Genomic DNA, 26,880 nt, shown 5'->3' with positions numbered 1-26,880 from the left:
ATTCAGATGCAGTTGAAGTTCAGACTTTCAGCTTTAATTCAGTGGGTTGAACAAAATGATTGCATAAAAATGTGAGGAACTAAAGCATTTTTTAAACACAATCCCTTCATTTCAGGGGCTCAAAAGTAATTGGACAAATTAAATAATTGTAAATAAAATGTTCATTTCTAATACTTGGTTGAAAACCCTTTGTTGGCAATGACTGCCTGAAGTCTTGAACTCATGGACATCACCAAACGCTGTGTTTCCTCCTTTTTAATGCTCTGCCAGGCCTTTACTGCAGCGGTTTTCAGTTGTTTGTTTGTGGGCCTTTCTGTCTGAAGTTTAGTCTTTAACAAGTGAAATGCATGCTCAATTGGGTTGAGATCAGGTGACTGACTTGGCCATTCAAGAATATTCCACTTTTTTGCTTTAATAAACTTCTGGGTTGCTTTGGCTTTATGTTTTGGGTCATTGTCCATCTGTATTATGAAACCCCGACCAATCAGTTTGGCTGCATTTGAGCACACGGTATGTCTCGGAATACCTCAGAATTCATCTGGCTGCTTCTGTCCTGTGTCACATCATCAATAAACACTAGTGACCCAGTGCCACTGGCAGCCATGCATGCCCAAGCCATCACACTGCCTCCACCGTGTTTTACAGATGATGTGGTATGCTTTGGATCATGAGCTGTACCATGCCTTCGCCATACTTTTTTCTTTCCATCATTCTGATAGAGGTTGATCTTGGTTTCATCTATCCAAAGAATGTTCTTCCAGAACTGTGCTGGCTTTTTTAGATGTTTTTTAGCAAAGTCCAATCTAGCCTTTTTATTCTTGAGGCTTGCACCATGCAGTGAACCCTCTGTATTTACTTTCATACAGTCTTCTCTTTATGGTAGATTTGGATATTGATATGCCTACCTCCTGGAGAGTGTTGTTCACTTGGTTGGCTGTTGTGAAGGGGTTTCTCTTCACCATGGAAATTATTCTGCAATCATCCACCACTGTTGTCTTCTGTGGGCGTCCAGGTCTTTTTGCATTGATGAGTTCACCAGTGCTTTCTTTCTTTCTTTCTTTCTTTCTTTCTTTCTTTCTTTCTCAGGATGTACCAAACTGTAGATTTTGCCACTCCTAATATTGTAGCAATTTCTCAGATGGTTTTTTTCTGTTTTCATAGCTTAAGGATGGCTTGTTTCACCTGCATGGAGAGCTCCTTTGACTGCATGTTTTCTTCACAGCAAAATCTTCCAAATGCAAGCACCACACCTCAAATCAACTCCAGGCCTTTTATCTGCTTAATTGAGAATGCCATAACGAAGGAATTGCCCACACCTGCCCATGAAATAGCCTTTGAGTCAAGTGTCCAATTACTTTTGGTCCCTTTAAAAACAGGGTGGCACATGTTAAGGAGCTGAAACTCCTAAACCCTTCATCCAATTTTAATGTGGATACCCTCAAATGAAAGCTGAAAGTCTGGACTTTATGTCCATGTCCATTACATAACTATAACTTGAATATGTTTCAGTAAATGGGTAAAAAAAACAAAAATTGTGTCAGTGTCCAAATATATATGGACCTAACTGTATTAAGCTCGAGGTGTGGACCTGGGTTTTAAGCAGATTGGATTGTCATTTTTATTTTCTGAGCAACCTGCATTTACAGCTATTCCATTGCCTTCCTGATTAACATACACATACATGTGTGCACACACTGCCAGAGCTGGGTCAGAACACTATCATGCTGCTTTGTGGGGGTGGGGAGGAGTGTTACAATTAAAAAAAAAAAAAAAAGGCTCTTTCAGTTCAGTTGGATTTCATTTTGTAACATTCATTCATCCAGGCATTTATTCTACAGGTTCTACAAGCTAGTCAGTAAATCCAGTCGGTTGCTTCATAGGCATTCAGTTTTGTAAGTGTTGTGGCAATAATACAACAATGCATTGATAGAAAATATACTTTTAGTACTTAAGTATTTTGAAAAGTAAGTACTTCAGTACTTTAACTTAAGTAAAAATTTGACTGTACAACTTTCACTTGTATTGGAGTAACATTTGACCAGTGGGATCTGTACTTTGACTTAAGTAATGAAGTTGCGTACTTTGTCCACCTCTGATACAGACTACAATAGCCTGCGTGTAGCACGATAATATGGTAGCCTGATGCTAGAGAACCATCAGCAAATGGAGAAGTCATAAATTGGTCAGCAACCTATGATAAAGATATCCTGTGTGTGCACAAAATAATAAAATATTTATTTTAGTGTGAGAATACAGGTATAGACATGCAATGTACCATAATAGTTTATACGATCTAAATACAGGCTAGTGACCGTTTGAAGCAGAGGGAGTTTATAATGGAGCGGAGCAAAGCGCGGAACACCGGACAACAAAATTTGTATCTTTATTTACATAAGATAGACGAGTTTTTAATCCAGCACTTATTTTTAAATTTGCTTTAAAAAAAAAAATTACATGGGATCAGGTCTGGAATTTCGTCATTTTAGGGGCAAGGCCACTTGGCCTTTTGTGCTGTCAATTTTTTGAGGGCACAAAGGCCCTAAAAAATTCCGGTGTTCCGCGCTTTGCTCCGCTCCATTATAAACTCCCTCTGCTTCAAACGGTCACTAGCCTGTATTTAGATCATATAAACTATTATGGTACATTGACTTAAGTAATGAAGTTGCGTACTTTGTCCACCTCTTATGGCCAGGGCACCAAGGCCATAAAATAAAACAATGATTTTAAGTTCACGTCTATAATGAATTTAATTTAAGGACTAATGACTCTTCTGAGGAAGATTGGAGTCTCAGTCGAAACTATCAAGCAGGTAAAGAAACATCTCCTACACTATTATGTCTGATGATAAGAAAATATTGAACACATCTAAACTTATCAATCCATCACTCACTTCAAAAATTGTAAAACTTAAACCTATATCCTCCCATAATTTTTGTTCAAATGACACCGAATGTGCAAGAGCATCTTCAGACTGTACTACTACGCAGATTTTTGATTAATCAAAATTGAGCCTGGAGTACATCAAAATGTTTGACTGTAAATGGAACATATACTAGCATGCAGGCTACTGATTAACCCATAAGAGCCCAGACCAATTTCTCAATCAAGGAAATTATTGAGGAAATAAAATGAACTAAATAGGCAACAAAGAAAACATTTCTGACCATTTATTTTTTAAAATAGCACTTTCATGTCTCAAGATCTGAAATATTAAATTGCAAATTTGCAGAACACTGCAACACTATAAGGCCCAATCCCAATTCTAATTTCTACCCCTACCCCTCCCCCTTCCCCTCCCCCGTCCCCTTGGCCCTTCCCCTTGAAACTGAGCTACAAGGGATAGGGCTTGAAATTCAACCCTTACGTATTGGGATAGACCTTCAACGATCGCATACGTCATCGCGTACCTCCGTCAGCGTTTACGTTAGCAAAACGCGACCAAATGCGTCATTGGCTGCGACCAGCCGCTACAGTCAGAGCCAGAGGCAGAACCAGAAATCTCTGCTGGCAGGGTGTGATTTGTTAACTAACACCACTGAATGGGATATCTTTGGCGCTTCGTGCACCACATCCGACAGAATGAGGTGTCAGAACACTCATGTAAACAATAAAAGCGAGAATAACAGAACAAAACGTACGCAGTCAAGCAACCGAAAACAATACTCACTCCCAAAGCTTTTTAGCAGCAGCTTGGATTTCAGAAATCGCTGCTCATTCTCAGCTCGAAAGCGAATCAAGCGGCGTGTTTCCTCTGGATAACAACTTAAAACACGTAAATAATGGAGAAAATACATTTATGACAATCTTTCGCCGCGGGAACCGCCATCTTTCTGAAATCCGCATGAAATCTCGCTGAAATCCGCATGGCATTGTGGGAAATCACTCAAACCCCTTCGTTCGGAGTCAGCGCCAGGAAAATCTCCGTTTGGAGGGGTACAGAAACCCTACCCCTTCCCCTACCCCTCCGCGTTAACTGGGATTGGGATACCCCTTCACGTGAACGCGCAAAATGGAGGGGAAGGGCCAAGGGGTTGGTCCAAGGGGTGAAATGGGATTCGGCCTTACACTGTTAACCCGAAAGTTCATTCTATGCAAACAGTTTGAGTAAATACCACTTTTAAAGATTAGTTTTATTGCATTACTTAAACAGTATGAGTATATGAAGAGTATATGAGACAGTCACTGGGTGTACTCATTTTTGTAATGTAAACAAATTTAAACTATCATGTTTTACCTCAGGCCACAGTGCTGCCCTGTTGTGATTGGCTCAAAACTCAAGACAAGTCTGTGCTTGTCCGTTGACAGCTACAGAGGAAGTTGCACCATTTTCTAATTTACACAGAGAGGGTAAATGAATAAATGTTAATGTTGTAATGACGCCAAAAACAATGAGATAAAATCTCTTGCGATGGTGATCTCATCAAGATGGCAGCAGTTACACTTCAGTTAAACAGCAAAAAGAAACATACAATACTAGCAACAAAACAATGCTAACTGGCCCTCGTGAAATTCCTGCCCTGCATGGGATAATTTACTAACACTTTTTGCACTCCTCGGTAGCTCTGCTTTTAGGCAGTGACTAAAATATACAACCCCAATTCCAAAAAAGTTGGGACAAAGTACAAATTGTAAATAAAAACGGAATGCAATGATGTGGAAGTTTCAAAATTCCATATTTTATTCAGAATAGAACATAGATGACATATCAAATGTTTAAACTGAGAAAATGTAATCATTTAAAGAGAAAAATTAGGTGATTTTAAATTTCATGACAACACCACATCTCAAAAAAGTTGGGACAAGGCCATGTTTACCACTGTGAGACATCCCCTTTTCTCTTTACAACAGTCTGTAAACGTCTGGGGACTGAGGAGACAAGTTGCTCAAGTTTAGAGATAGGAATGTTAACCCATTCTTGTCTAATGTAGGATTCTAGTTGCTCAACTGTCTTCGGTCTTTTTTATACTATCTTCCGTTTTATGATGCGCCAAATGTTTTCTATGGGTGAAAGATCTGGACTGCAGGCTGGCCAGTTCAGTACCCAGACCCTTCTTCTACGCAGCCATGATGCTGTAATTGATGCAGTATGTGGTTTGGCATTGTCATGTTGGAAAATGCAAGGTCTTCCCTGAAAGAGACGTCGTCTGGATGAGAGCATATGTTGCTCTAGAACCTGGATATACCTTTCAGCATTGATGGTGTCTTTCCAGATGTGTAAGCTGCCCATGCCACATGCACTAATGCAACCCCATACCATAAGAGATGCAGGCTTCTGAACTGAGCGCTGATAACAACTTGGGTCGTCCTTCTCCTCTTTAGTCCGAATGACACGGCATCCCTGATTTCCATAAAGAACTTCAAATTTTGATTTGTCTGACCACAGAACAGTTTTCCACTTTGCCACAGTCCATTTTAAATGAGCCTTGGCCTAGAGAAGACGTGTGCGCTTCTGGATCATGATTAGATACGGGTTCTTCTTTGAACTATAGAGTTTTAGCTGGCAACGGCGGATGGCACAGTGAATTGTGTTCACAGATAATGTTCTCTGGAAATATTCCTGAGCCCATATTGTGATTTCCAATACAGAACCATGCCTGTAGAGCATGCCTGTATGTGATGCAGTGCCGTCTAAGGGCCCGAAGATCACGGGCACCCAATATGGTTTTCCGGCCTTGATCCTTACACACAGAGATTCTTCCAGATTCTCTGAATCTTTTGATGATATTATGCACTGTAGATGATATGTTCAAACCTTTTGCAATTTTACACTGTCAAACTCCTTTCTGATATTGCTCCACTATTTGTCGGCGCAGAATTAGGGGGATTGGTGATCCTCTTCCCATCTTTACTTCTGAGAGCCACTGCCACTCCAAGATGCTCTTTTTATACCCAGTCATGTTAATGACCTATTGCCAATTGACCTAATGAGTTGCAATTTGGTCCTCCAGCTGTTCCTTTTTTGTACCTTTAACTTTTCCAGCCTCTTATTGCCCCTGTCCCAACTTTTTGAGATGTGTTGCTGTCATGAAATTTCAAATGAGCCAAGATTTGGCATGAAATTTCAAAATGTCTCACTTTCGGCATTTGATATGTTGTCTTTGTTCTATTGTGAATACAATATCAGTTTTTGAGATTTGTAAATTATTGCATTCCGTTTTTATTTACAATTTGTACTTTGTCCCAACTTTTTTGGAATTGGGGTTGTATATATAAAAGCTTTGAATATCTATGCTATTCTAGCTAATTGGCTTGCATGGCATGAATCCCTTTTCTGTAGATGGTGTTGAAATATTGTGAGCATAGTATCAGGTTTGAGTGTAATGTAACCTGTGTAGCCCAAGAGCTCGGCCTGTAGATTGCTTTCAAAGCAATCGGGCTTAAAATGGTCCTCGCAAACCTCAGAATTTCTACCAAAGGAGTGTTTCTAAAGTGTAACCTGTTCAAGTTGTGTAGCCACTGTTTAACAAGTCATTTACATTGCTTGGCTGTCAGCAATGGAACACTGAAAAGAAAAAAAAAAATGCTTTCCCTTATTTTTATTATTTTTGCAACCATAGGCTTTGCACTCCACTATTTTTCCAACAATGTTTTGTACATTCAGCTAAATCACCGCGTCAGGAGCAGCGAGCCAAATCAGTATGCAGGAAACCCATCAACAACACTACCCACAAAATGGCAATATGGCTGCGCCCTTGAGTGAGTAGGAATACAAAAGAATTTTAAAAGCACTGCTTTATGCAACAGTGTGATAATACAGGGTAGTCAAAATGCATTTCTGCAAAATGTGTAATATGTCTAGCCTATGTTTATTTTTCAGTGTGGGTACCTTTTAATGCAAATTTACTTCTGTTGAGACTCAAGTATTATCAGAATCTGATGGCATAAAGGGCCACATACGCTAAAAAGACTGGATCAGTCACTGCACATTTTTGTAACTACTTTTTGACCATGTAGACTGTGTGCCCCTTTCACAATTGTTCAAACACCACTCAAAAAGCATAAACCTGCTCTAGAGAAGTACACTCCAAAGGTTTTCTTTCATTGTAATTACAGCATTTAAAGATTTCTATCATTATCTCATTTTTACCAGTATTCTATTCTCACCACTGACTACATGGGCTAATGTATGATTTTTTCTTGCCGGTCATATAAATAATCCTCACCCATTATGTAAACTTTTTTTGCACTCAACCACTACACCCCAAGTGTCATGCATTAAAAACACTTCTTCAGAGAACTAAACACCAAACCAGGCCTTTCATTACTATATGAAACTTTATGCCACTGGATCATATTCTCAAAAGCCACACACAAGGACAAAATCACATTATGTGACAGTGTAACTAAAATTTCAAGTATCATAAATGAATATCATTAACTGCTAACCATGGTATTATTCATGATCATATAGGGCTTTGAAAAGATCTCTCCCCCACACTCTGTGCCATTTGGGTCCCTACCCCCTTCTCCATGCTGATCAGAATATTCAAATGCATGTCTTGGGTCATGCCACTACACACCTCAGTTTATCAGCATACAATATTTTATGTTTCATGTTCTAAACTAAATAGACTGCGTTAAAATGTTTATATTCAATCAACTTTAGGTACCACTTTAACCTGATCAGGATCTCAGTGGATCCAGAGGCTATCCCAAGAAAACTGTGTGTGTGATGGGAATACACCTGAATTTTACCATCGCAGAGCACCATTCACACACGGAGTAGTCAATCCACCCATCAGCATGGTTTTGGGAGGTGGGGAAATCTGCATGAAACCCATGGGAACCCTAGAGCCGTAAGGCAGCACTGGGACAATTTCTGTTGCCAACAAATTTGTTGCAATTAGCATATCTAAAATACAGTTTCATTCAGTAATGTATACAGTCATGGGAAAAAGAGAGTACACCCTCATTCAAGTCTATGATTTATCAGGTCCTAAATAATTGTCTGGTCCCCACCAATTTCTGTAAACAAACAAAATAACCTCAGGTGACAAAAAAAAAAGATTTCAATAGTAATTTTCCCCTCAAATGGTAAACGAACATTCAGAAACCAGTTGGAAAGCACAAGTACAACCTATGATTCAGTAACATGTAAAACCACCTTTCGCAACATTAACTTCTGTTTATCAGTAAAATACAAATTTTATGTAGTAATTTAGGCCTTGATAATTAAAAACAGAACTGAAAGAGGGTATACTTTTCTTTTCCCATGACTATATGAGCTTTTGTTTCTAGAGCTACTGAACATGTACTGTTTTTGTATAAATTATATAATCCATGTAGTGTTCTAAAGACCATAATAAATGTCTGAGGAGAAGAACTGTTTTTCCAATTTTTTTGTGTCTTAGTATCATGTTGGTATTCGTCTTTGTAGCACAATACCTGCTATCAGTATCAAAGTCACAACTACTGTATAGTGACAGCAGTGACAGAAAGACCACAGTAAGTTGCTGGGCCTGGGAGTTGCCAAATCATCCTTTCATGACTAAGCTCTTTAATCCCCACATGCTTGCTGGGCCAAAGTAAAGTCCTGCTCACTCCCCTTCATTTCCTCACAGAGACTTGTAAGGTTTCTGTGGCAGCAGGGGCGTGGTCAAGCACCGGTCTGTGACAGGAGGGCAGAGTCAGGGAAGGTAAGTGGCAGAATCACTACACCTGATGTCAATTAACCTGTGTTTGTGTGTGTCTTCCCAGTGACCGTGCCCTACTTAAGGAGGGAGAGCGTAGAGCAGAGGAGCTCATCCCAGAACCAGACGCCAGTCGTGTGTGTGTGTCTGTCTGTGTAAAGTACGAGTTGTTCACTGAATAGTGTGGCAATAAAATGCCTGTTTTCAAACCTGATCTCTGTCCTGCCGTCTTCTGTGCTCCGCCCTTCGATAGAAATGTTACAGTGGTGCCAAAACCCGGGACTGGAGCACAGCAGCCAAACAGCCCCATGGAGTCCTCCCCGTTTGCCGAACTGGTCCACGCCCTCACCACAGCCCAGCAAAGCCAGCACCAGGCACTAGTCATGTTCCGAAAGGAGCAGGAACAGCGGTTCGAGGCCCTGGTGTTGGCCCAGCAAGAAGATCGTCAGGCGTTCTGGCACCTCCTCGCGTCGGCGGGGTCCACCAGCGCTCCCACCGCGGGCCCGTCCCCCCTCATCCTAACAAAGATGGGCCCGCAGGACAACCCCGAGGCATTCATCACGCTCTTTGAGCAAGTCGCGGAGACCTCGGGGTGGCCGATGGAGCAGCGCGCGGCGCGCCTCCTCCCCCTGCTAACGGGAGAGGCGCAGCTGGCCGCGCTACAGCTCCCCGCTGACCGCTGGCTGGCCTACGCTGACCTTCGATGGGCCGTCCTCCAGCGTGTGGGGCGCACCCCGGAGCAGCAATGTCAGCGCTTCCACGCTTTGCGCTTGGAGGAAGTCGGCCGGCCGTTCGTGTTTGGCCAGCAACTCCGGGACGCCTGCTGGAGGTGGTTGAGGGCCGACAACCGCGATGCCGAGGGGATCATCGACCAGGTGGTACTGGAGCAATTCGTCGCACGCTTGCCAGCAGGAACCGCGGAGTGGGTCCAGTGCCACCGCCCGGCGTCGCTGGGTCAGGCAATCGAGCTGGCGGAGGACCATATGGCGGCTGTCCCGGCGGCAGGACAGCAGACAGCCTCTTCTCTCCTCTCCTCTTCCCTCTCTCTCCCTCTCCTCCTGTGTCTCATCCTCGCCCCATTCCCCCACCACGGAGGCACCCGCGGTGCCCTCCCGTTTCTCCCTTCTGTGTCTGTCTCCCCCCCCCAGGTGAGTGAGCCCCAGAACACCGGTGCGGAGAGGAAGCCCGGGCTGGTTTGCTGGCGCTGCAGGGAACTGGGCCACCTCCAATAACAGTGCACGGTAATGGAGGTGGGCACGGTGGTTCGGATCCCCGCCCTCAGGCCGGAGCGTATTGCATACCGGTGAGTATTCAAAGCGATACATATCAGGCATTGGTGGATTCTGGTTGTAATTAGACCTCAATTCACCAAAGCCTGGTGCAAAACGAGGCATTGGGGGGAGCACAGGGGGTGAAGGTGTTGTGTGTGCACAGGGACATTCCCAGCTACCCTTTGGTGTTGGTCCACATTTTTTTCCGAGGGGAAAAATTTATAGTGAAGGTGGCGGTTAATCCTCACCTTACCCACTCTATAATTTTGGGGACTGATTGGCCAGGATTTCGGGATGACACACTTAGTGATGACACACTTAGTAATGACACACTTAGTGAAGAGTGGGTCCTGCCATTTAACAGGGGGAGGCCCCGGTGTCGCTTTGACGGGAGCAGCTGTCACAGAGCCGTCTACGTCATCTCTGCGTCAGAGTGAGGAGCCGCTGGCCCCTCCGCTCTCTGTTGGGGAGTCCCTCGCGGATTTCCCATTAGAGCAGTCGCGAGACGAGACCCTGCGGCATGCGTTTGACCAAGTGAGAGTAATCGATGGTCAAACGCTCCAGCCGAACGCCACCCCGTCCTTCCCCTACTTCGCGATTATGAAGGCTAGATTATACCGAGTGACGCAGGACACTCAAACTAAAGAGCGAGTCACGCAGCTTTTAATTCTGAAGAGCCGCCGGGAATTGGTATTCCAGGCGGCTCACTTTAATCCCATGGCTGGACACCTAGGGCAGGATAAGACACTAGCCCGAATAATGGCCCGATTCTATTGGCCGGGGATTCGCGGCGATGTCCGTAGGTGGTGTACGGCGTGCCGCGAATGCCAGTTAGTAAACCCAGCGGCTATTCCAAACATGCCTTTGCGCCCTCTACCGTTAATTGAGACCCCGTTCGAGAGAATTGGGATGGATCTCGTCGGGCCATTAGGGTACCGCTTTATATTAGTTCTTGTGGACTATGCAACGCGATACCCGGAAGCCGTGCCTCTTCGCAATATCTCAGCACACAGTATTGCGGAAGCACTCTTCCGCGTCATCTCTCGAGTTGGAATCCCGAAAGAGATTCTGACTGATCAAGGCACCTCATTTATGTCACAAACACTGAACGAACTGTATGGGTTATTGGGTATTAAGCCAATCTGCAATGGCGTGTATCACCCACAAACAGACGGTTTAGTTGAACGGTTTAATCGCACCCTCAAGAACATTAAAAAAATTCGTAAGTGAGGACGCGCGTAACTGGGATAAATGGCTCGAACCCTTGTTATTTGCAGTGCGAGAGGTCCCCAAAGCCTCCACAGGGTTCTCCCCGTTTGAATTATTATATGGGCGTAAGCCGCGCGGCATTTTAGATGTGTTGCGAGAAAATTGGGAGGAGGGACCTTCACCAAGTAAAAACGAAATTCAATACGTTATTGACCTGCACGCAAAACTCCACACACTCACGCACCTAACTCAGGAGAATTTGCGGCAGGCCCAAGAACGCCAAACCTGCCTGTACGACAAGGGTACGCGCCTTAGAGAGTTCGCACCGGGAGATAAAGTACTCATACTGTTACCCACATCGAGCTCTAAATTAGTCACCAAGTGGCAAGGACCCTTCGAGGTCACACAGCGAGTCGGGGACATCGACTATGAGGTGAGGCGAATCGACAGGGGTGGGGCGCTACAGATTTACCACCTCAACCTACTCAAACTCTAGAACGAGGAGGTCCCCGTAGCGTTGGTGTCGGTGGTTCCGGAGAAGGCGGAGCTGGAGGTTCAAAAAGGTGCATCGACATCGCATACCTCTCCGGTCCCCTGTGGAGACTACCTCTCCCCGACCCAACTTGCGGAGGTCGTCCAGTTGCAGACCGAGTTTTCAGACGTGTTCTCGCCCCTGCCCAGCCACACCAACCTCATAGAGCACCACAGTGAGACGCCCCTGGGGGTGGTAGTGCGTAGCTGCCCTTACAGGCTACCCGAACACAAGAAAAAAGTGGTTCAGGAAGAACTCGAGGCCATGCTTGAAATGGGCATCGTCGAGGAGTCCCACAGTGACTGGAGCAGCCCGGTGGTCTTGGTACCCAAGGTTCTTTGTGGACTATAGAAAAGTCAACACGGTGTCTAAATTCGACGCGTACCCAATGCCTCGTATTGAGTTGCTTGATCGACTAGGCACTGCTCGCTTTTATTCGACACTGGATTTAACGAAGGGATACTGGCAGATCCCCTTGACTCCACTATCCCAAGAAAAAAACGGCCTTTTCCACACCGTTTGGTTTACACCAATTCGTCACATTTCCGTTCGGGCTGTTCGGGGTGCCCGCTACGTTTCAGCGGCTGATGGACAGGGTCCTCTGCCCCCACGCCACCTATGCGGCCGCCTACCTCGACGACATAATCATCTATAGTAATGACTGGCCGAGGCATCTGGAACATCTGAGGGCCGTCCTTAGTAAGCTGAGGCGAGCGGGTCTCACAGCCAACCCGAAGAAGTGTGCGATTGGGCGGGTGGAAGTACGGTATCTGGGCTTCCACTTGGGCAACGGGCAGGTGCGTCCCCAAATTAACAAGACCGCAGCAATTGCGGCCTGCCTGAGGCCCAAGACCAAAAAGGGGGTGAGACAGTTCCTGGGGCTGGCTGGCTATTATTGTAGGTTTATACCTAATTATTCGGACGTCACCAGCCCACTGACTGATCTCACTAAAAAGGGGGCACCAGATCTGGTCCAGTGGATGGAGCAATGCCAGCGGGCTTTTTCTGAGGTAGAGGCCACACTGTGTGGGGGGCCACTTTTACACTCCCCTGACTTTTCTCTCCCCTTTATGTTACAGATGGATGCATCGGACAGAGGGTTGGGACTGTTTTGTGCCAGGAGGTGGAGGGGGAGGACCGCCCAGTCCTATACATCAGTAGGAAGCTGTCAGTGCGTGAGGGGCGCTACAGCACAATAGAAAAAGAGTGTCTGGCAATCAAGTGGCCGGTCCTCGCCCTCCGTTACTACCTGCTGGGGCGCCCTTTCACCCTCTGTTCGGACCACGCGCCCCTCCAGTGGCTCCACCGCATGAAGGATGCCAACGCGCGGATCACCCGTTGGTATCTGGCACTCCAACCCTTTAATTTCAAGGTGGTCCACAGGCCGGGGGCGCAGATGGTCGTGGCGGACTTCCCCTCCCGTCAAAGGGGGGGTGAGTCGGCTGCAGGCCAGACAGCCACCCGGCCTGAGTCGGGCGGTGGGGGTATGTGGCAGTGGGGGCATGGTCAAGTGCCGGTCTGTGACAGGAGGGCGGAGTCAGGGAAAGTAAGTGGCAGAATCACTACACCTGATGTCAATTAACCTGTGTTTGTGTGTGTCTTCCCAGTGACCGCGCCCTACTTAAGGAGGGAGAGCGTAGAGCAGAAGAGCTCATCCCCGAACCAGACGCCGGTCGTGTGTGTGTGTCTGTCTGTGTAAAGTACGAGTTGTTCACTGAAAAGTGTGGCAATAAAACGCCTGTTTTCAAACCTGATCTCTGTCCTGCCGTCCTCTGTGCTCCGCCCTTCGATAGAAACGTTACAGTTTCTAAAACAAACTAGTAACAATATGAGATACAGAAAGGTGAGATACAGCATGAATACTGAGTGATATGACTTACAGCCCTGTCTTTGCAGGGCCAGAACTTTTCTAGAAGGTATTTTAGGCTGCTTTGCTACAGCCCAGAGCTCGAAATTCACGGTGGTCCGATCGCCCGAGGCGACTTAATTTGTCATTTGGCGAGTAATTCCTGTCACTAGCCAGCCCGGCTGGCTAGTTGAAAATAAAAAAAGATATATGAAGCGAAGATTCAGACACACTGTCAACTAAAGCCGCCACATATTAAGCGTGTGCCGTGTCTGTGTTAATCGATGTGTTTATTGGCAGGACGGTCAGGCTGTCGGTTTTTTCACTACTGCGCATGCATATAACAGACATCCCAAGTCTCCCGGAAGTTCCGGGAGTCTCCCACATATTGATAGTGGCTCCCTGATGCCCGCAAATTGGATAATATCTTCCGGAATCTAGAGCAAGCGAGCAAGAGCGTGCATGCGAAACATTAATGTCTGCATCGCACATATGACGGAGTGCGCGAGGGAGCGTGAGAGAGACTGCGTGTGTACGTGTTCATGAAGTGCATGCTAGACAAAGAGCATCCTGATTGGTTTACAGACATCCCAACCTGTAGACACCCCCCCTGCTGATGGGGAAAAAAGTCCAATATATTATTATTTGTTGATATTATATTATGGTGCTCTGTGTTGTTCTCATTTATGTATTTAACAATAGTATCAAAATACTCCAGTTCTTGAAATAAATGCACATTAGTCATGAACAATGGTAACTACTCTCTTTTGTGTTATTTTTGACAGAAGTAAAATTCATACATGAACAAATTTTGGCTAGTTGATTTTCTGTTTGGCTAGTTACTTTGGAAGGTAACTAGTCTGGCTGGCCGGTGAAAAAAATATACGAATTTCGAGCCCTGCTACAGCCCATACTTAAAAATTATAATACTGATAGTAAAGATGGTAAACCAAAGTTTATTGCTGAAACTACAATTAGCAATGACCTGTTTTGATTCTGTAGGTTTAAGTTAGAGATGTAATATAATACAGTGGGGCAAAAAAGTATTTAGTCAGCCACCAATTGTGCAAGTTCTCCCACTTAAAAAGATGAGAGAGGCCTGTAATTTTCATCATAGGTACACTTCAACTATGAGAGACAGAATGGGAGGGAAAGAATCCAGGAAATCACATTGTAGGATTTTTAATGAATTAATTGGTAAATTCCTCGGTAAAATAAGTATTTGGTCACCTACAAACAAGCAAGATTTCTGGCTCTCACAGACCTGTAACAACTTCTTTAAGAGGCTCCTCTGTCCTCCACTCGTTACCTGTATTAATGGCACCTGTTTGAACTCGTTATCAGTATAAAAGACACCTGTCCACAACCTCAAACAGTCACACTCCAAACTCCACTATGGCCAAGACCAAAGAGCTGCCAAAGGACACCAGAAACAAAATTGTAGACCTGCACCAGGCTGGGAAGACTGAATCTGCAATAGGTAAGCAGCTTAGTGTGAAGAAATCAACTGTGGGAGCAAGTATTAGAAAATGGAAGATGTGCAAGACCACTGATAATCTCCCTCAATCTGGGGCTCCACGCAAGATCTCACCCCGTGGGGTCAAAATGATCACAAGAACGGTGAGCAAAAATCCCAGAACCACACGGGGGGACCTAGTGAATGACCTGCAGAGAGCTGGGACTAAAGTAACAAAGGCTACCATCAAGTAACACACTACGCCGCCAGGGACTCAAATCCTGCAGTGCCAGACGTGTCCCCCTGCTTAAGCCAGTACATGTCCAGGCCCGTCTGAAGTTTGCTAGAGAGCATTTGGATGATCCAGAAGAGGATTGGGAGAATGTCATATGGTTAGATGAAACCAAAATAGAACTTTCTGGTAAAAACTCAACTTGTCATGTTTGGAGGAGAAAGAATGCTGAGTTGCCTCCAAAGAACACCATACCTACTGTGAAGCATGGGGGTGGAAACATCATGCTTTGGGGCTGTTTTTCTGCAAAGGGACCAGGACGACTGATCCGCGTAAAGGAAAGAATGAATGGGGCCATGTATCGTGAGATTTTGAGTGAAAACCTCCTTCCATCAGCAAGGGCATTGAAGATGAAACGTGGCTGGGTCTTTCAGCATGACAATGATCCCAAACACACTGCCTGGGCAATGAAGGAGTGGCTTCGTAAGAAGCATTTCAAGGTCCTGGAGTGGCCTAGCCAGTCTCCAGATCTCAACCCCATAGAAAATATTTGGAGGGAGTTGAAAGTCCGTGTTGCCCAGCGACAGCCCCAAAACATCACTGCTCTAGAGGAGATCTGCATGGAGGAATGGGCCAAAATACCAGCAACAGTGTGTGAAAACCTTGTGAAGACTTACAGAAAACGTTTGACCTCTGTCATTGCCAACAAAGGGTATATAACAAAGTATTGAGATGAACTTTTGTTACTGACCAAATACTTATTTTCCACCATAATTTGCAAATAAATTCTTTAAAAATCAGACAATGTGATTTTTCTGGATTTTTTTCCTCATTTTGTCTCTCATAGTTGAGGTATACCTATCATGAAAATTACAGGCCTCTCTCATCTTTTTAAGTGGGAGAACTTGCACAATTGGTGACTGACTAAATACTTTTTTGCCCCACTGTAAAAGTGAACATAAATTTAATTTGAGTGGGAAAGTCTTACCTGTATGATCCAGCTATTACTTCCTCGCAATCAATGATCATGAACTTTTCCTGCACCTGTCCTGTAAATTTCTTCCCACTTTTGGTGCAATATGTGTCTCCACACACACTTCGTATCCGCATATTCTGCAGAAGATAATTATATTAAGTTAGTGCTTCATATTTATTATTCCTTTGCTGTACATCACTCCATATAGAATAACGCATTATAAATCTACCACACATCAGGGTGCAGGACATAAGATCTACAAAACTGCAGACTGTTTGATGAATTATAGCAATACAACAGGCTTTGACTGATGTAATAAATTTACACCAAAATACCTCCATTCATTCATTTTTCTCCAATTCTGTTGAATAGAATGAATAATTCAAGTGCAATGCTAACTATTCCAATGCTAGCTATTCCATGGCTCTGCGTATATGCTTTAAGAACATTTGTGTACAGAATATCTGCATAAGTAAAATCCACAATCAAAAATTTAATTTAAATAGTCAGTTCCACTGATGAATACTTGACTTACATTTAAGTGCGAGTGCTGGATATCTAGTGTATTGCACAGGTCAATGAAATAACTGAGATTCTTCTCATCAAGCAGAATATACACAGGAACTTTGCGTTTGAGGGAGGCCTCAAGCAAGTCACAAAATAAGTCCACATCGGTGAAAATGTCCATGACCAAGGCAATGACCTGCACACAGAGAAAATACAAGACGCAGCACAATAAATACTGTAATCTTTAGTGTTTGATAGTTCTCTCTTAAGAGCCCACAATGATTCAGCCATAGTTTAGCACTTTTTTTTAAAGCTTGTCCTTTGTCAAGTTATTCAACAAAACATGTGGAATAATCCAGAATGTTAAACTGGTTTAAATAGGATTTGAATGGAATACATTCTGATCAAACGTCCTAGGTCTAGAATGCATGACAGATTGATTAGATCAACAGACAGACAGACAGAGTTGCAGTCTGATGTTTACACACACACGGACATGAATATCATCATGGACATAAATGTTAAGTCAATATTGGATTTCAAGGATTTCTTTGAGATATACTTTCTGTGGCAGAATGACTGTACACCATTCATTTGTATAATTAATTAATTAACCCCCCACCCCCACACACAGTTTGGTGCACAAATTATTTATTTTGGGTTTAAAAATCAAACACAGGGTCAAAATTATACATACAGGGTTAAAGATGGACATACAGCACACCTAATATTTGGTTAAATGTCCGTTAACAAAGTTTACCTTAGCCAGATGCTTTTGGTAGCCATTAACAAGCTTCTGGCAGAAAGCCAGCTGGATATTTGATCACTCTCCTTGACAGAATTAGTAGAGTTCAATTAAAATGTGCACTTTTCCTGGCACATTCACAACTTCCAAGCACAGTCCACATCCTGGGGGTTGAGGTTAGGAATTGTTGTAAGCTTAAATGTTAGCCTGCTGTATCCATTCCACAACCAGGTTTGATGTGTATTTGGGGTCATAATCACATTCGACTTAAACCAGATGCTGTACCAACAGAATTCCAACACCTTCCACAGAAAAGGGATTCAAACCATGCATGCCAATTAATGAGAATATGATAGACATTCAGAGCTAATACAAGTGTGTGGCAGCGGGGGCATGGCCAAGCGTCGGTCTGTGAATGGAGGGCGGAGTCAGGGAAGGTAAGTGGTGGAATCATTGCACCTGACGGGAATTAACCCGTCTCTTCTCCAGTAACCACACCCTTTAAAAGGAGAGAGAGCAGAGAAAGGGAGCTCTCCCCCCAACCAGAACACCTGTGTGTGTCTGTGCGCGTGTGTGGCTGGGAGAGTGTGAAAAGCTGAAAAGCTAAAAATAAAAAGTTTTTGAGAACTCAGTTCTGGCCTGCCATGCTTCTGTGCTCCACCCACCTGGTCAGATACGATATGGTGCTGAATGGTGCTGAAACCCGGGAGGAGTGCAGAAGGGAACGGCCACATGGAGTCCTCCCCCTTCAAGGACCTGGTCCATGCCCTCGCCACGGCCCAACAGAGCCAGCACCAGGCGCTGATCGCCCTCCGGAAGGAGCAGGAACAACTGTTCGAAGCCCTGGTGCTGGCACATCAGGAAAATCACCAGGCGTTCCGGCACTTGCTCGCATCGGCGGGGTCCACAATCACCACCGCCGCGGACCCTCCCCACCTCACCCTAACAAAGATGGGTCCACATGACGACCCCGAAGCCTTCCTCGCTCTTTTTGAGCAGGCAGCAGAGGCGTGGGGTTGGCTGGTGGAATGGCATGCCTCCTCCCCTGCTAATGAGCGAGACGCAGCTGGCCGTGCTACAGCTCCCCACCGACGGCCAGCTGATCTACGCAGACCTCCGCAGGGCCATCCTCCAACGCGTGGGTCACACCCCTGAACAGCAACAGCAGCGCTTCCATGCGCTGCGTTTGGAGGAGGTCGGCCGGCCGTTCGCGTTTGGCCAGCAACTCTGGGACTCCTGCCGGCGGTGGCTGAGGGCCGACAACCGCGATGCCGAGGGAATCATCGATCTGGTGGTGCTTGAACAATTCATCGCCCGACTTCCAGAAGTAACAGCGGACTGGGTCCAGTGCCATCGCCCGGCGTCGCTGGATCAGGCCATTGAGCTGGCGGAGGACCATATGGCGGCCGTACCGACGGCAGGACAGCACGTCTCCCCTCTCTTCCTCTGTTCCTTGTCCTCTCCCCATTCCCCCACCGCGGGGGCCGGCTCCACCCCAGCCGGCCCACCACACCTGCGGTGCCCTACCGTTTCCTACTTCCTTGTCTGTCTTCCCCCCCTCAGGTGAGTGATCTCCGGAACACCGGTGTAGGGAGAGAGCCTGGGCCAGTATGCTGGCACTGCGGGGAACCGCGGCACCTCCAGCATCAGTGCTTGGCGATGGAGGTGGGCGCGGTGGTCCGGATCCCCGACGCGCCAGGGACTGCCATTGATTGGGCCGGAGCGTATTGCATACCGGTGAGTATCCAAAGGGATACATATCAGGCTTTGGTGGACTCCGGCTGTAATCAGACCTCAATCCACCAAAGCCTGGTGCAAGATGAGGCATTGGGAAGAGCACAATTGGTGAAGGTGTTCTGTGTGCACAGGGATGTTCACATCTACCCTTTAATGTCGGTCCACATTCTATTTCGAGGGGAAAAATTTAGAGTAAAGGCAGCGGTTAATCCTCGCCTTATCCACTTGATAATTTTGGGGCCTGATTGGCCAGGATTTCGGGAATTAATGATGCATTTAGTGAAGAGTGGAGCCTGCCATAGTTCAGCGGGGGGAGGTCCCAGAGTGGCATTGGTGGGAGCAGCTGTCACAGAGCTGTCTACGTCATCACCGCATCAGAGTGAGGAGCAGCAGGCTCCTCCTCCCTCTCTCGGGGATTCCCTCGCAGATTTTCCGTTAGAGCAGTTGCAAGACGAGACTCTGTGGCATGCGTTTGACCAAGTGAGAGTAATCGATGGTCAAACTCTCCAGCCAAATACCACCCCGTCCTTCCCCTATTTTTCCATTATTAAGGATAGGATTATACTGAGTGACACAGGAGACTCAGACTAAGGAACAAATAACACAGCTCTTAATCCCAAAGAGCGGTGGCTCACTTTAATCCCATGGCCGGACACTTGGGGCAGGATAAGACACTAGCCCGAATAATGGCCCAGTTCTATTGGCCAGGGATGCGCGGCGATGTCCGTAGGTGGTGTACGGTGTGCCGCGAATGCCAGTTAGTAAATCCCGCAGCCATTCCAAAAGTGCCTTTGTGCCCTCTGCCATTAATTGAGACCCCGTTCGAAAGAATTGGGATGGATCTCACCAGGCCATTAGATCGGTCAACACGAGGATATTGCTTTATTTTAGTTCTGGTGGACTATGCAACGCGATATCTGGTAGCAGTGCCTCTTCGCAATATCTCAGCATGTAGTATTGCAGAAGCACTCTTCCACATCATCTCCCGGGTCGGAATCCCCAAAGAGACTCTGACTGATCAAGGCACTATGTTTATATCACGCACACAACGTGAACTGTATGAGTTACTGGGAATTAAGCCTATCTGCACCAGCATTTATCACTCACAAATGGATGGCTTAGTCGAACGGTTTAATCGCACCCTCAAAAACAATTAGAAAATTTGTAAGTGAAGATGCATGCAACTGGGATAAATGGCTCGAGGCCCTATTATTCGCAGTGCGAGAGGTCCTGCAAGCCTCCCCAGGGTTCTACCCATTCGAATTATTATACGGGCATAAGCCACGCGGCATTCTGGATGTGCTACGGGAAAACTGGGAGGAGGGACCTTCAACCAGTAAAAATGAAAATTCAATACGTTATCGACCTGCGCCCCAAACTCCACACACTCACGCACCTAACCCAGGAGAATTTACGGCAGGCCCAAGAACGTCAAGTCCGTCTGTATGACAGGGGCACGTGCCTTAGGGAATTCACACCGGGAGAGAAAGTACTCGTGTTGTTGCCCACGTCGAGCTCCAAATTGATCGTCAGGTGGCAAGGACCCTTTGAGGTCACATGGCGAGTCGGGGACGTCGACTATGAGGTGAGGTGAATGGACAGGGGTGGGGCGTCACAGATTTACCACCTCAATCTACTAAAATTTTGGAACGAGGAGGTCCCCGTGGCGTTGGTGTCGGTGATTCTGGAGAAGGCAGAACTGGGGCCAGAGTTTCAAAAAGGAAAATTGACATCGCCCACCGCTCCGGTCCCCTGTGGAGACCACCTCTCCCCGAGCCAGCTCACGGAGGTCGCCCAGTTGCAGACAGAATTTTCTGAGGTGTTCTCGGTGCTGCCCAGCCGCACCCATCTCATAGAACACCACATTGAGACGCCCCCGGGGGTAGGAGTGTGCAGCCACCCTTACAGACTGCCCGAACCCACACACACACAAAAAAAGGTGGTTTGGGAAGAACTTGAGGCCATGCTCGAAATGTGCATCATCGAGGAGTCCCACAGCAACCGGAGCAGCCAGGTGGTCTTGGTTCCCAAGGCCAACAGGTCGGTCCGGTTCTGTGTGGACTATAGAAAAAAGTCAACGCAGTGTCTAAATTTGACACATACCCAATGCCTCATATTGACGAGTTGCTCAATCGACTAGGCACGGCTTGTTTTTATTCGACACCGGATTTGACAAAGGGATATTGGCAGATCCCCTTGACTCCGCTATCCCAAGAGAAAACGGCCTTTTCCACACATTTGGCTTACACCAGTTCATCACACTTCCTTTTGGGCTGTTTAGGGCACCCGCTACATTCCAGCGGCTTATGCACTGTGTGGGGGGCCACTGTTACAATCCCCTGACTTTTCTCTCCCCTTTGTTTTGCAGACAGATGCATCGGACAGAGGGCTGGGGGCTGTTCTGTCCCAGGAGGTGGAGGACCGTCCAGTGCTGTACATCAGCCACAAGCTGTCTGTGCACGAGGGCAGGTACAGCACCATAGAGAAGGAATGCCTTGCCATCAAGTGGGCGGTCCTCACCCTCCGCTATTACCTGCTGGGGCGCCCCTTCACCCTCTGTTCGGACCACACACCCCTGCAGTGGCTCCACTGCATGAAGGATGCTAATGCGTGGATCACCCGTTGGTATCTGGCACTCCAGCCATTTAAGTTCGGGGTGGTCCACTGGCCAGGGGCGCAGATGGTTGTGGTGGATTTCCTCTCCCGTCGGGGGGGGAGTCGGCTACAGTCCAGATGGCTCCCCAGCCTGAGTCGGGCGGTGGAGGTATGTGGCAGCGGGGGCGTGGCCAAGCATCGGTCTGTGAATGGAGGGTGGAGTCAGGGAAGGTAAGTGGTGGAATCATTGCACCTGATGGGAATTAACCCGTGTTTGTGTGTCTTCCCCAGTGACCGTGCCCTTTAATAGGACAGAGAGAGCAGAGAAAGGGAGCTCTCGCCCCAACCAGAACACTTGTGTATGCGTGCGCGTGTGTGTGACTGGGGGAGTGTGAAAAGCTGAAAAGCTAAAAATAAAGAGTTTTTGAGAACTCAATTCTGGCCTGCCATGCTTCTGTGCTCCACCCACCTGGTCAGATACAACAAAGTGTAGTAAAAAAAAAAAAGTTAGAACATTGTGAAAAATTTCAATATTTTCCATCAGTTATTTAAGAAAGTGAAAATGTAATACATTCTAGAGACTCCTTTCACAAAGTAAATTTTTCAATTTTAATTATGGCATACAGCACAAGAAAAAAATCTCAAAGTATTAGAATATTTCATTTTGAGTAAGTTACTATTCAAACAGTACAGTGGTGCTTGAAAAGTTTGTGAACCTTTTAGAATTTTCTATATATTTCTGCATAAATATGACCTAAAACATCAGATTTTCACACAAGTCCTAAATATAGATAAAGAGAACCCAGTTAAACAAATGAGACAAAAATATCTCATCTCATTATCTCTAGCCACTTTATCCTGTTCTACAGGGTCGCAGGCAAGCTGGAGCCTATCCCAGCTGACTACGGGCGAAAGGCGGGGTACACCCTGGACAAGTCGCCAGGTCATCACAGGACTGACACATAGACAACCATTCACACTCACACCTACGGTCAATTTAGAGTCACCAATTAACCTAACCGGCATGTCTTTGGACCGTGGGGGAAACCGGAGCACCCGGAGGAAACCCACGCGGACACAAGGAGAACATGCAAACTCCGCACAGAAAGGCCCTCGCCGGCCACAGGGCTCGAATCTGGACCTTCTTGCTGTGAGGCGATAGCGCTAACCATGACATCACCATGCTGCCCACAAAAATATTATACTTGGTCATTTATTTATTCAGGAAAATTATCCAATATTACATATCTGTGAGTGGCAAAAGTATGTGAACCTCTAGGATTAGCAATTAATTTGAAGATGAAATGAGAGTCAGGTGTTTGTCATCCCATGGATTGAAATCAGGTGTGAGTGGGCACCGTGTTTTATTTCAAGAACAGGGAGCTATCAAAGTCTGATCTTCACAACACATTTGTGGATTTCATGTGGAGTTCATGGCACGAACAAAGGAGATTTCTGATGACCTCAGAAAAAGCGTTGTTGATTCTCATCAGGCTGGAAAAGGTTACAAAACCATCTCGAAAGAGTTTGGACTCCACCAATCCACAGACAGATAGATTGTGTACAATTGGAGGAAATTCAAGACCATTGTTACCCTCCCCAGGAGTGGTCGACCAGCAAAGATCACTCCAAGAGCAAGGCGTGTAATAGTTGGTGAGGTCACAAAGGACCCCAGGATTCTAAGCAACTGAAGGCCTCGCTCACATTGGCTAATGTTCATGAGTCCACCATCAGGAGAACACTGAAAAACAATGGTGTGCATGGCAGGGTTGCAAGGAGAAAGCCACTGCTCTCCAAAAAGAACATTGTTCCTTGTCTGCAGTTTGCTCATTCATAAACTGGACCAGCTGGGACTCAACACCTCCCTGTGCAACACCTCAAGGCTGCTGGACTTCCTGACAGGGAGACCACAGACTGTACAGGTCGGCAGCAGCTCCTCCAGCACCATCACACTGAACACGGGGGCCCCCCCAAGGATGTGTGCTAGGCCCCCTCCTCTTCACTCTGCTGACCCATGACTGCACACCAACATCCAGCTCAAATCTCTTCATTAAGTTTGCAGATGACACGACTGTGGTGGGTCTCATCAACAATGGCGATGAGACAATCTACAGGAGTGAGGTGAGCCACTTGGCCATGTGGTGCAAGGACAACAATCTCCGTCTGAATGTGGAGAAGATGAAGGAGATTGTTGTGGACTTCAGGAGAGAGCACACCCAGCATGCTCCACTATCTATCGACGGTGCTGCATTGAAGAGGGTGAGCAGCACCAAGTTTCTGGGTGTGCACATCTCTGAAGACCTGTCCTGGAGCAACAACACCGCATCACTGGCCAAAAAAGCCCAACAGCATCTGTACTTCCTCCGCAAACTGAGGACAGCAAGAGCCCCAGCCCCCATCATGCACACTTTCTACAGAGGCACCATCGAGAACATTCTGACCAGCTGCATCACCGTGTGGTACGGCGCCTGCACTGTGTCCTGCTGCAAGTCTCTGCACCACATCGTGAGAGCAGCTGAGAGGATCATTGGTGTCTCTCTCCCTTCTCTAATGGATATTTATAACTCCTGCCTCACCTGCAAAGCCATCAGGATTGCAGGTGACCCCACCCACCCATCTCACAGCCTCTTCAGCCTGCTGCCGTCGGGGAGGAGACTGTGGAGTCTCCGGGCCAAAACCAGCAGGCTCAAGAACAGTTTCTTTCACCAGGCAGTCAGGAGGCTCAACTCTCTCCCCGTTCTGCCCCTCCTCCCCCCTCTGCCCCCTGCCAGATTCTGCTCGCACACCCCCCTGCCCCCCTTCAGCATCTGACATGTCATCCCCACAGTCCCCCCCCCCCAAAACACACACACACACATCTCATCGTTCATTAACACACTGAACTCAGGGACCGCACATCTCACTTTACCTCGCTCATTTGCACTATTGCACTATTCCGCACTACCTCAACTTAACAGCTGCTAGTTTGTTTATACTGCTTATTTCATGTTTACCTGCTATACCTCAAGTGCCCTTGACTGTTTGTTTATTTGAACCAATTTGTGTGTGTCTGTGTGTATATATGTATATATGAGTGTTTAGTCTACGTCTAGTTCATATCTAGAGTGTTTATACTGTTTACATTGTCTGACTGTTTAGTCTTTGTCTAGTTCTTATCTAGTGTTAACACTGTTTATATTGTCTGAGTGTTTAGTCTGTCTAGTTCCTATCTAGACAGTGTTTATACTGTTTATATTGTTTGTTTTTTCAATTATTCTATTTTTATTTTTATTTATTGTATTGCCTGTTTGCACCGTGGGTCAGAGAGGACTGAAATTTCATCTGTGCTGTATTTGACAATAAAGTTGATTTGACTTGACTAAAGATCATGTGGACAAGCCAGAAGGCTATTGGAAAAATGTTTTGTGGATGGATGAGACCAGAAGAGAAATGTTTTGTTTAAATGAGAAGTGTTATGTTTGGAGAAAGGAAAACACTGCATTCCAGCATAAGAAACTTATCCCATCTGTGAAACATGGTGATGGTAGTATCATGGTGTGGTAGCAGGGGCGTGGCCAAGCAGCAGTCTGTGAATGTAGGGCAGGGTAAGGGAAGGTAAGTGGCTAGGTTATTACACCTGATGTCAATTTATGTGTGTGTGTGTGTGTGTGTGTGTTGCAGGGATGGAGTAAAAAGGGAGGGGAAGAGGAAAGAAGAGGAATTCGCTCCCCGACCATAACACGTGTGCGTGCGTGAGTGAGTGAATGAATGAATGAGTGAAAGAAAGAAAGAAAGAAAGAAAGAAAGAAAGAAAGAAAGAAAGAAAGAAAGAAAGCTGAAAAGCCAAATAAAGTGTGTGTGTAAACACAAACTCTCGCCTGCCGTGCTTCTGTGCTCCACCCACATCGGGGATTACTACAGTGGTGCCGAAACCCAGGACGCACGGAAGGGAACCACCCCATGGAGTCCTCTCCGTTCAAAGAGCTCATCCTTGCCCTCGCTACCGCCCAGCAGAACCAGCATCAAGAGCTGATCACCCTCCAGAAGGAGCAGCAGCAGCGCTTCGAAGCCTTGATGCTGGCCCAGCAGGAAGATTGCCAGGCGTTCCGGCACCGGCTCATGTCAGCAGGGCTGCCGGCCACCGCTGCCGCCACCCTCACGAAGATGGGACCGCAGGATGATCCGGAAGCGTTCCTCGCTCTCTTTGAGCAAGCAGCCGAGATGTGGGGGTGGCCGCTGGAGCAGCGCGCGGCGCGCCTCCTCCCGCTCCTGACTGGCAAGGCGCAGCTCGCAGCGCAGCAGCTCCCTGCTGACAGCCGGCTGGTCTATACGGACCTGAGGAAAGCCATCCTGCAGTGGCTCGGCTGCTCCCCGGAGCAACACCGTCAGCGCTTCCAGACGCTGACACTGGAGGAGGTCGGCCGGCTGTTTGCATTCGGCCAGCAACTCCGGGACGCCTGCCGGCGGTGGCTGAGGGCGGAAGACCGCGACGCCGAGGAGATCATTGATCTGGTGGCACTGGAGCAGTTCATCTCTCAACTTCCGGAAGGAACGGCGGAATGGGTCCAGTGTCACCGCCCAGCGTCGCTGGAACAAGCCATCGAGCTGGCGGAGGACCATCTGGAGGCAGCTCTGACGGCAGGCAGACGAGGTGTCTCCCCTCGATTCTCTTCTCTCTCTCTCCCCCGTCTCTTTTCCCCCTCCCCACCCTGTTCTCCTGACATGGAGGCGGCGGCTGGCTCCTCCCCAGCCGGCCCATCGCACCCATGGTGTCCTCCCATCTCCCTCTTCTGTGTCTGTGTTGTCTCCCCTTCAGGTGAGTGACACCTCTAACACCAGTGCAGAGGGAAAGCCTGGGCCGGTGTTCTGGCGCAGCGGGGAATTGGAGCGTCTCCCGAGTCAGAGCCACACAAGGGAGGTGGGGGCTGTCATCCGGATCCCCGACACACCAGAAACCACCCCCGATCGGGCCGGAATGTATCGTGTACCGGTGAGTATTCAAGGGGATACATATCACGCTTTGGTGGATTCCGGTTGCAATCAGACCTCAATTCACCAACGCCTGGTGCAAGGTGAGGCATTGGGGGGAGCACAAGCGGTGAAGGTTTTGTGTGTGCACGGGGATGTTCACCATTACTCTCTAGTGTCGGTGCAGATTCTATTCC

The 26,880-nt window shown here is 46.9% G+C and overlaps 1 protein-coding gene across 1 annotated transcript in view; it reads right to left on the bottom strand.

The window, feature by feature from the left end:
- fam83c (family with sequence similarity 83 member C) overlaps window positions 1-26,880 on the bottom strand; it is a 95,466-nt gene that overhangs the window by 55,058 nt on the left and 13,528 nt on the right. Inside the window, exons 2-3 of the mRNA XM_060919105.1 lie at window positions 16,688-16,855; window positions 16,165-16,289 (exon numbers count right to left, since the gene is read on the bottom strand). Coding sequence (XP_060775088.1) covers window positions 16,165-16,289; window positions 16,688-16,855 — 293 coding nt within the window. The remainder of the gene's footprint in view (window positions 1-16,164; window positions 16,290-16,687; window positions 16,856-26,880) is intronic.

The sequence above is a fragment of the Neoarius graeffei genome, chromosome 4 (assembly GCF_027579695.1).
Source record: "Neoarius graeffei isolate fNeoGra1 chromosome 4, fNeoGra1.pri, whole genome shotgun sequence".
Taxonomy (NCBI): Eukaryota; Metazoa; Chordata; class Actinopteri; order Siluriformes; family Ariidae; genus Neoarius; species Neoarius graeffei.
Note: the sequence above shows the minus strand (reverse complement) of the source record. Positions and strands in the feature narration are given on the sequence as shown.